Consider the following 11,343-nt stretch of genomic DNA (forward strand, 5'->3'; position numbering starts at 1 on the left):
TTAATCATGAAAATTATGAAGATTAAGTTGTTTAAGATTCTTTACAAGTTGTAATTTAACACGTTTATGCAATCCTTTTAAAATTCTTAATTCCTCATTTACCTCACCAAATTCTGGCCCTTGCTCATACAAAAATCTTATTGTATTATCCACGGACTTTTCTGCTTCTTTCAAGCTAACTTTTTCCAAAATAGGCACAAATTCGTCATCATTTATTACAATCTCTTCTTCTTTATCTGCATTTAATACAGCATCAATAATTTCTTCATCAGTAAGTGCACCTTCCGCTGCCATTTCATCTTCAATATTAATATATTCTCGCGCATCAAGGTGGCCTTCTGGAAGAAGAGCAATTAATCTTTCAAGTTCTGCTTCTTCTTCTTCAAAACTAAAAAAAAAATAAATATTAAAAGCTAATTAAATTAAGTATTAATGTTTAATACATACTCATCGAAAATTGAATCACCATCTTCAATTTCATCATCACTTGGCGGTAGAATTCCAGTTTTTTTCCAGCAATTTGAGATCGTTTGTGAGGATACCATTGACCATGCTTCAGCTGAATTCTGTAAAGCTTCGAAAATATTATAATCAGCAAGCACTTCAACTATACCATCTTGTACATTATCATATGCATCAATTCGATTTTGAATAAAAAGACGCTTGTAGTGACATTTAAATGAATGAATTATCCCAGCGTCACATGGTTGAAGTGCAGTAGTAGTATTTGGTGGGAGAAATTTCACCTCAACACTGTCTAATTTTTCTCGAGTTTCATCTAAAATAAGATGAACTGGTGCATTATCAATTAAAAGAACTATCTTTCGTCCCCTTCGTCTCATCTTTTCATTAAGTTTAAGAAGGATGTCATTAAAGATACTAACTTGCATCCAAGCCTTCTTGTTCCAATAATAATAAACAGGAAGATTTTTATAATTAAGGTTTTTCATTGCACGAGGAGTTTTATGTTTATGAATAAAAGTAAGAGCCATTTTTTCAGTTCCTGTTGCATTTGTCGCACAAAATATAGTAACTCTGGATTTTTTGCTTTTTATGACCAGAAATAGGACCACGTGCTAAAACTCTGGAAGGTTCCATCTTCCAAAAAAGACCAGTTTCATCTCCATTCCAAATATCTTCAGGATTATAAGATCTAAGAAATTGTTGTAATGCAAGACGGTCATTTTCTATTGATTCAACAGAAGGAGCACTTGAAGCCTCGCCTTGCTTTTTAAATTGACGTAATCCATATCGCTTTTTAAAACCACCTAACCAACCCTCTGACTGATGAAAATCCTCAATGGAAAACCTCTCCGCAAAAAATACTGCTTTAGTCTTTAAAATATTACCATCAATATCCTGTTTCATATTAAGAGCATTGTCAACCCAAAGACCAAGTGCTTTTTCAAGTTGAGGCCACTTTGGACCACGAAATTTTTTAACACTTCCTTTGTCTCCTGAAATTGCGAGCCAACGTTCCTTTTCATTTAAAATATCCGTGACTGTTGACTTTCCAATATTATACCTTTGTGCAATACTGGTGTTAGAAAGGTTTGGTTCCCTTTCCTTTGTTTCACAGATTTCACGTTTTTGTGCTGCAGAAAGTATAGTTCTTTTTCTTGTGGACATTTAAAACAAATAGATAATCGCGATAATCACAATTGAAAAAAAAGATTGGCGCATCAACTATATTAATATAATCGAATCACGTGATAGTTCGGTATAACGAATATATGGCTAATATATCAGGGCTGGTTAAGGTGAGTTCGGATGCGGTATATAAAATTTTATTATAAAATTCGTTATATCCAGTGTAATTAATTATAAAAAATTGGTTCTGTGAATCTAAGTTCGGTATAACGAGTTTTCGGTACATATAGGTTCGGTATAACCAGTGGCGACTGTATATATTTCTGGGTCCTACATTACTAATTTTTTTTTTTCTTTTTTTTAAAAATTTATTTTCGATTCTATAGATATGGAAACGTGGTAAAAAGTTGAAAAAAATTACTATTTAGCGAATATTACTAATTGTTTGTCTTCTTTTTTTTAGGTATTTGTTTGAGTCTTCCAACGCGAAATTAAGTAAGTAAAAAACTTTTTAATTTTTCTTTTTATTTTAACAATTATTAATTGATTTTGTTTTTTATTTTCTTAGTAGATTTTTTCAACATGAATATTCATTAAGAAAAAGATTTTTATTGTTTTTTTTTTATTTTAATGAATATTACTAAATGTTCATTTATTTCTTTTTTTTAGATAGTTTTTTAAAATCTCTCTAGATGTCAGTAGGATTTGACAGGTACCAAAAAAAAAAATTTTTTCTTTTTTTTTTAATGAATTCTAATTGTTTATTATTTTCTTATTTTAGGTATTTTTGAGACATTAGACATGAAAATTTGGTAATTAAAAAAAAATATATGTGTAATTTTTTTATTTTAATAACTATCATTAACTTTTTCTTTTTTTTAACAATTTTTAAGTCTTTTAGATGTAGTATTATGGAATACTGGTAAGTAAAAGAATATATATATATATATATTTTTATATTAACAAATATTACTAACGAACTGTTCATTTTTTATTAAGACGATATTATAGAATATCACATGACAGCATAGATCATATGACTTATTGATCTATCGATAATCTTTTTTTTAAAGCTTTTTTTTAAAAAAAAAATTACTTTTTTGTTTAATTTTAAAAAAAAATCATTTATTTTTATTTTAAATAATTTTTTTTAAAAAATATTTTCTGAATTACTTAAAAAGAAACTTTCTTTAAACCTGTTTTTCTTTAGAGACGGCCTGTACTTAGATTTCAGCATGAAATTCTGAAATGGTAAGTTAAAGAGGTACATGTTTCATATTATAAAAACATCCTAATGTTCCTTTTCATTTTTTTTTCTTAGAGACAGGCTCCTAAAGGTCTAAACTTTTAAATGGTAAATTTAAAATGAGATTTGTGTCTTTCAAAAATTTGGAAATTTGGAGTACTTCAGCTCTTTAGACACGAAATTTTTTAGACTTTGAGTCTTTAGACTTCGATATTTTATTATGCATCAGTAGATAAGGTTTCAAAAATTTGAAAAGCAAATTTTTTTAAAAAAAATCTTATTTTTTTTAAATTTCGGGTCAAATATTTCTAGAAAAAGGAAAATAACTAAGATTTAATTGCTGATCTGCATGTGATCGATAGAATTTATATAATAAAATGCGGCGCAACATTTATATATAAGCCATGTCGATCATGTTTTTATATCAAATAAAATTCAACCATATTGTTATACAATTGCGTAATTTAACACCTGCAATATACGTTTAAGATCTTAGAAAAAAAAAATTTTTTTATAAAAAGTTTTTTTTCTTTGCAGTTTATAAAGTTTTATATGTAGGAAATAGAGATTTCATAGTATTTACTACTATTTTACTTCTATGGTATAAACTCTTTAACTTTTCTTTGACGCTTATAAAACTTTTTTTGATTATTATTTCTGTTAACTATTACATTTTTAATAATACTACGCACTTTTATATTTCTTTTTCTTTCACAAATATGTCCAGTTTGTAAAAAATATGAATATAATGAAATATATGAATAATAAAAGGACTTTTATTAAGTTTTAGCATAATTTCAAAATAGGAATAGTTATCTTGAATTTTTTTCTTAAAAAATAATAAACAAGTCATATAAATATGGACATAATAATGAAGTTCTGATATAATAGCACCAGTTGCAACAAGTTTTTTGGGAGTTATGTATGTATTTGACGTTGTTATTTTTTGGGGAAACAGAGATTTCAAACGGCATTTTTTTTATTAATTAACATAACGCCGCATTTTACTATGTAAATTCTATCGATCACATGCAGATCGGCAATTAAATATGTTATGAATCTTAGTTTTTTTTAATAGAATGGAATGATTTACCAATTGTTTTTATTTTTTTACAGGCTTTGGATGGTCTTTTGAGAATTGAAAAAAACCAAAGGTTCGTAATTATTACAAAACTTAATTTTTTTTTTGTTTTATTTTTTTTTACTAACCGTTTTTATTTATTTATTTTTTTATAGGTTTCAGATGGATTTTGATTGAAAAAAGAGAAGATTCATGAATTGTAAGTATGAATCAAATTTTAGTTTTTTTTTTGCTTTTTTTAATAAAGTGTACCGTTTTTATTTATTATTTTTTTTATAGATTTTGTATGACTTCTAACAGAAAAAAAACTAAGATTCGTAAGTATTACGAACTTAGTTTTTTTTACTTTTTAATAAAATAGAATTATTTACTAAATACTAATCATTCTTTTTTTATAGGTTTTGACAGAAAAAATTAAGATTCGTAGGTATTGTGAACTTAGTTTTTTTTTTATTGTTTATTTTAATAAAGTAATAACTCTACCACTTATTTTATTTTTTTTTATAGATTTCAGGTAGATTTCAATTGAAAATTGTAAGTATTATGAACTTAGCCTTTTTCTAATAAAATGATTTACTAACCATTATTCAATCTTATTTTATTTCTTTTTCTATAGATTTCTGATGGACTTCAATAGAAAACGAGCTAAGAATCATAAGTATAAGTCACGATTGAATCTTAGTCTTTTGTTATTTTTTTACATTTAATAGGAATAGTTTACTAACTGTTCTTTTATTATTTTGTAGGCTTTGGGTGGATTTTCTAGGATGGAAAAAGATTTGTAAGTGCGTGTAAGGTTGCTTGTCTAAACCTCTTCAAAATTCTACAATTAGTTTCATTAAAATTTTACTATAGATTTATTATAGTTTCGGCAGAGTTTTGGCAGTTTCAGCATTTATAATAAGTTTCAGCAGTTTCGCCTTTCTCCAAAATTTCACCAGTTTTTTAATATAACTTTAATATAGTTTTGGCAGAATTTTGCTTTTCGGTGAAATGCCATCTTGTCTAAACCCCTAGGTTTCGGCAAGCAACCTTAAGTGCGTGTATAAATTTTAATATTCTTCTTTTGTTTTTTTTTATAAATTTACTAACTATTCTTATTATTTTTTTTTAGAAGTTAGAAGAAACTCGTAACTAAACAAAACAGACTTATTTATTCACTTGGTACCAATAGTACGTATTTAAAGGAATGTCATTTTTAAATTTTTATAGAAATGAGCAATAAATTAACAAAAATGTGAATTTATGGTTGTATTTATTCTAATCAAAATTTTAAGCCAAAGAAATAATTTTTCGTGCTAATTGTAAAAATATTATTAATTAAAAAGAATACTATGTAATAATATAATTAATTATAAATTATATACAAATAAATATACAAATAAAATAATTTTAAATAATAAATAAAAAATAAAATAAATAAATAAAATTAATAAATAAATATTAAAAAAAAATATCCTTAAGGATTCCTTAATGGTAAATTTAGGATCCTTAAGGATTCTATAGAATTCTTTTGATAGGAAATCCTCACTGGTGGGAAAGATTCCTTAGGGATCCTCACTAATTACAAAATTTTTGGAATCCCTAAAGATCCGTACTCCAAAAAATTTACTGATGTTTCACCTTTTGATGGAGGTTCCTTTTTTGCTTCAAATTAGAGGAGTAATACCTTTTCCAATATAATAAATTATATTTACAACTATGATTGTACAATCAAATTTTTGAATATATTGTAAATTGTAATTACATATGCGCGGATCTTAACTCTAACCCCAATTTTTAAGACGTAACCCCAAATGACGGTCATGTTAAATTGGATATGGTAACACTACATCAAACCATTTTATTGGTCGATCTAATCTGTAACACAAATTTCATGCAAAAAAAAAAAATTCACGAAACTTTGTAAAATAATTACGCGGTTTAAAAAATTATTCCTAGCTTCTAATTTGCAAATGTCTGACACACAAGAAATTCATAATTACCCCTTTGACTCAATTATTAATTTTAAAAAATCAGGACATAGTTTTTCATATAAAATTATAAAAGAAGGAACGTATCCTAATAAATCTTTATTAGCGTACACTCTTCCTCCTAATAAATATCGAATCCCTGATGATTATATGGTAGAAACAACTTGGGGTAGAAGTAATAATCGATGTGTTGTTCAGTGTTTTATTAATTACATTGATAATAAACCAGTTTTTCAAATCTGGTTTGGAAAGTGTTTTGAACATGTAGTATCTTCAGTTAGAAGTGCGACAGATGTTACAAATTTATTTCATAAAGTTTGTACACTAAATTATTTTTTTTTAGTTTTTCTATTTTTTTCTATTTATAAATTAACTTTAAAATATTTATTTCAGGAATATACATCTTTAAAAAAAACAAAAACATCAGGAATTTATTTGTTTGGTCTTCATCTCAAAACATTAGAAATGGCAAGAGAAGGCAAGCGACGTGCACATATATTAAAACCAATTGACCAATGTAGAAATTCCACCCTTACAAAACGTGCTATGAGTATTGGAAAACATATATTAGCTGAATTCAACGAAAAAACACAGAAGCTATATAATTTGGAAGACGTACCAGCATTGGAAAGTATATGTTATTCTGTTAATAAAAAACATACTTTTAATATCAGTTACGAGAATGAAGATAAAACTAAAAAAAAACAAAAACTTGAATCAATAGTTAGAGCATTAGATGAAGGCAATATTCCAAGAAATTCTTATAGACGTCTATGTGCTATAGAATATAACCTACCACGTGAAGGAGAAATATCTAAAGAACGTATAAATATAAATGAAATAATGGTCCAGCTCATACCAATAACAATAGTAGATATAAATACTAAAAGTCAAGTGGATGAATCCGAAGGAGTAGATATAGATGATGAATCTATAACACAAGAAGTAATTAATGCAGTTGGTAAAGGTGGCTATAGAAATATTAATAATATATTGTATTATTTGGTTCCTAACCTTGTTCAAAAAGGCATCTTGAATCCAGATCAGCCCATAATTAATCTTTGAATCTCTGGAGATGGGCAAAACGTAGGAAGGAAAGTAAAACATGTAATCATCACAGTGGCTATTTTAGATGATAAAAATACTTCACACAAACCAGATCATCATTATACGACCATACTCTATCCTGGATGTGAAGATTACAACTCTCTATCAAATGCAATGACCCAATTCTGCCATGATCTAAGAAATTTAAAAGAAGGACTGGTAATTGATAATGTAAAGTGGAATTTTCAATTTTATTTTTCGTCTGACTGGAAGTTCTTAGCAATCTGTTTGGGTTTTAATAGCGCTCATAGTAAAAATTTCTGCCCTTGGTGTACAATTGATAAATCACAACAAGGAGATCTATCAAAAGAATGGAAGATTAATAAAGAAATAGATAAGTTAGTTGAACAAAATAATTACTATAAAGGACATATAAGAAAACCACTTTTTGATATGATACCTCTTAATCACTGGGTTCCTGATGAATTGCACATTATGCTTAGAATTACTGATCGTTTATGGAGTCTTGTGATAGCAGAATTAACAGAATATGGTTTGTTTAATGATACTGCACGAAAGATAATTGTAGAGGAAATGAAAAGAATTAAAGTTAAGTTTCAATTCTGGCAAATTCAAGAATCTAAAACTTGGAGCTACACATCATTAATGGGAAATGATAAGATCAAAGTATTACAATTCTTTGATTTATCAAAAATTCTTTCAAGACAACACGCTAATATGATACGAAATCTATGGAATAAATTTTATGAACTCTACATAAAAATGAAGGACCAAAAAACAAATGCTGAAGAATTTCAAAATGATGCAAAGAATTGGCTTACTTTATTCTTAACGCCATCTGAAGGTATTCCAAATACTCAAGGATTCAAAAAAGGTCTTTATAAACCTAATGATATGACACCTTACATTCATGTGTTAGTCCATCACGTTTCTGAATTTATGACAATTCATCAAAAATGGGGATTAAAGTCATTTTCATGTAGTGCAGTGGAAAAAAAAAATCATCAGCAAGTTTCTTATTTTTTTCGTAAAACAATGAAAGATGGAGGTAGAAAATCCAAGTCATCAGCAATTATTGAGATCTTAGAACATGAAAATCGATCTCTTTTTTACAATTACCATAATGTTTCCTTAAACTCTCAAAAACCTTATAAAATTCATATTAAAGCTGAAAATAATTAGAATGAAAATGCTTAATATACTTTGATACTGTTTTTTTCGTGATCAAATAATCTATTTTATTCAATCATAGCCTGGCTATTGTAAAAATGAAAATAAATGTGACCTGCGTGAGTGAAATTACCATTAAAATCAGTATTTTTTTGTTTTTTCCATTCTACTACTAATTGACCACGTATGCATTTTGGTTTGCGTAATTTTTTAATTGTTTCATAAGTTAATGCAGCTGTAATAGGATTTTCGTCCCCATCTTCAATATTATTGTCATCATCACAAAGTACAACATAAGTACATTGCTGTTGATCGTAAAATTTAGTCTCCCAACCTTCCATCTCTAGAATATTTGCTAATATTTGATTTGATGAACCTCCACGAAATATACACTTGTAAATACCCTTTGTAGCAGAGTAGTAATGTATATAGTTTTTAAATACTGCATAAAACTGACTTTCAGTAGCGGGAATAGAAACTGTTTGTTTTCCTAATTGCCTATATCCTTTTGGTAATCTTTTGCGAATATAGTGAACTAAGATGGCTTTAAATTGGTGTACGGTATTATCAGGTAAAGCATCAATATCTGGACGTAAAGAGTTGTATTTTATAATAGTATTTAAATGTCTAGTCAATCCCCCCTTTTGTTAAACAGTTTCCCGCATATATTACATTCAAATTTTGAATCATTAGTTGTTGGAGTTGTTATTTGAGTTGTTGTTGAAGGTGGAAGAGCACCGGTAGAAACTACAGCTTGATTCATATTACCATACCTAAAATATAAAAAAAAACACTTTATTAATTAAAAATATTAAACACTGTTGTAAACTTTATTCAAATTAATACGCGAAATTTACAAATAACAAAAATTTTACAAGCAAACTACTTTTGAATTACTAAATGTAGTTTAAATAAAATTAAAAAATATTTTTTTGTATATAGAAATAGAATAGTACACTCAACATAATTTACCTTTGAAGGAGATTGGTTTCGTAGGGAGGAGATTGGTTTGACGCGATAGTTACTATTAAATTTTTTTTTTTAGGGTTTTTCGGTGAGAGAGTCTAACGCTTGACATATGATTGTTGTGTAACATTTACGATAGTCACATGCAATTTTAATAGTAATTTGGGGCCTTAATTTTGGTCCAATTCCGATAATAAGCTGATATGAATAAAGCGCATGTAGGCTGGAATTAAAACCATTGTTCTTAATAATTTGTAATTAATAATGCATAAATAAATATATAATAAATAAAATAGGTGCATCATAAACATTTTATAAAACCAATTATTGGTCCATTTACCAATCGGCTATTACAAATCAGCTATTAATCAGTCATCAATACATTATCAATCAGTCATCAATACGCTACCAATCGGTCATTAATCAGATACTGTCTGATTGCTGTCAGATTAAGCAAATCCAATAAGTCATCAATCAGTTATCAATTGACCATTAATTAACCATTAATTGACCATCGTTCAACCATCAATTGACTCTCAATTTGACACCAATCAGGCAGCCCAGATGATAGCTGGTTGTTGTCAGATTTTGGCGGAAATCAACTATCAATTGGGCAGCCTGATTGGTATCAAATTGAAAAAATCAGTCACCAACTAGGCATCAATCGGGTATCCAATTGTTGACTGGTTGGTGACTAATTTGGCATCTTTCGACCTGTGTTAAAACAATGAGTAATACAACGAAAATTAATAATTAATGGATAATTTTTGTGAATAATAGAACGTGCAGTAGCAACAGGACCTGGAAAACTTTTAATAGGGGTTACCGCCAAAGCTGGTTTGGAAGCTTATAGATTTTTAAAAAATGTTACTGGAAATGCATGGTTTGCCACCATATAGTATTGTGAAAGTCATAGTATTTTGCAGTTCGTGATAATTTATGTTACTGCTTTAGATGGTTCGCAAATGTTAATATGTGAATAGGTTACTATATATAGTATGGTTCGCAAATATATGACAATTATAACATGTAATACCTGTAATACCTATATATTAATTACGATTGGATAAAAATTTTATCTATGTACACAACGCGTAAAAATTGAATTTTTGTAGTCTTCCCTTTCCACTCTTTTGTTCTTTACAATGCCACCAACTCGCGTTCAAAAACCAAATGCTGATGTTTGTATTTCTCATTTTAGAGCTTTCACAAACTTTGATAAAATGATAGATAATAAAACCGTCTGATATAAATGTGGAGTTGAAGTTCAACTAGACCGTCCTTTCAGAACAATAAACTTTGAAAGACATATTAAAAGCAAAAATTGTATTCTTGGTACTGATAATAATCAGCCAAGTTTATTTGTCTTTTTTGACCAAAATTAGGATATGGAAGAAGAACCTGAAGTTGAATTATATGAGCCTTTGCTTTGCACTAGTTTATTTGGTGGCTTATTTACAGAATATGCTACCAATTCTCCTGCTTATTTTTGTGGTAGGAAAAGATCTGAGATGATCAGAAAAATGCTTTTTCCTGATAAATTTTCGCAAGATACTTTTTTCTCTCATAAGAAACTTAATAAAAATCAAGCTCAACAGTTTAATACGGCATTACAAGCAACAGCTATCTGAAAAATAGATCATTTTGAAGGAGTAATATGAAGTGTAAATTGTACAGCTATGAAATTTGTGTAACAGTAAATTTTTACTCCATCCCACATAATAATATATACTGAAATTTTGCACATAAATTCAAAATATTTTAAAGTCTTTGTGAGTCAATTTTTATTGAAATTGGATATATATTGAAAAATTTTTATTAATGATGACTTTTACATTTTATTTAATATATAAAAGATTTTTAAATTTGAAAAATATTTATTTATTATTTGATTACAGTATGTAATATATGTCAAATATTTTTTTTATACTGTTAAAATTAAATTTATACATGTAATTTTTGCAATGTTAATATAGACAAACTACAGAAAAAAACAAAAATCATGGATTTAATAAAAATTTTATTATCAAACCAACCTTTTACTCACTAAGCATTTCGATTTCCTGTAAAACTTTACATATATTTGAGTACTTTAAATAATATTTAGTTTTTATACAAATTTGCATCTGGGGTTAAAGTCAAAAAAGTAGGAAAAGTTAGCCTAATATAAACTTCTCAAATAAGCGTTATTTTGTTAAATAAAAGGTTGAAACAAGTAGGTAAGAACCTGAAGAATAAAAGTTTACTAA

The 11,343-nt window shown here is 27.5% G+C and overlaps 4 protein-coding genes across 4 annotated transcripts; 2 read left to right on the forward strand and 2 right to left on the reverse strand.

The window, feature by feature from the left end:
• On the reverse strand, positions 1–1,629 carry OCT59_009321 (uncharacterized protein; the record flags this gene model as incomplete). Its single annotated transcript, XM_066133461.1, has 3 exons — positions 1–388; positions 448–616; positions 1,278–1,629. 3 exons carry the CDS (start codon positions 1,627–1,629, stop codon positions 1–3), a joined length of 909 nt encoding a protein of 302 aa, XP_065999898.1.
• A 4,243-nt stretch (positions 1,630–5,872) lies between these two features.
• OCT59_009322 (uncharacterized protein) lies at positions 5,873–8,140 on the forward strand (the record flags this gene model as incomplete). Its single annotated transcript, XM_066133462.1, has 3 exons — positions 5,873–6,205; positions 6,284–6,851; positions 6,966–8,140. 3 exons carry the CDS (start codon positions 5,873–5,875, stop codon positions 8,138–8,140), a joined length of 2,076 nt encoding a protein of 691 aa, XP_065999899.1.
• A 56-nt stretch (positions 8,141–8,196) lies between these two features.
• OCT59_009323 (uncharacterized protein) lies at positions 8,197–8,891 on the reverse strand (the record flags this gene model as incomplete). The annotated part of the gene is made up of 2 exons (XM_066133463.1): positions 8,197–8,714; positions 8,801–8,891. The coding sequence occupies 2 exons, from the start codon at positions 8,889–8,891 to the stop codon at positions 8,197–8,199; spliced, it is 609 nt and encodes a 202-aa protein (XP_065999900.1).
• Positions 8,892–10,482: 1,591 nt separating this feature from the next.
• On the forward strand, positions 10,483–10,725 carry OCT59_009324 (uncharacterized protein; the record flags this gene model as incomplete). The annotated part of the gene is made up of 1 exon (XM_025326941.2): positions 10,483–10,725. The coding sequence occupies one exon, from the start codon at positions 10,483–10,485 to the stop codon at positions 10,723–10,725; it is 243 nt and encodes an 80-aa protein (XP_025173678.2).
• Between the last annotated feature and the right edge of the window lie 618 nt (positions 10,726–11,343).

This window comes from Rhizophagus irregularis, chromosome 17, assembly GCF_026210795.1.
Source record: "Rhizophagus irregularis chromosome 17, complete sequence".
NCBI lineage: Eukaryota > Fungi > Glomeromycota > Glomeromycetes > Glomerales > Glomeraceae > Rhizophagus > Rhizophagus irregularis.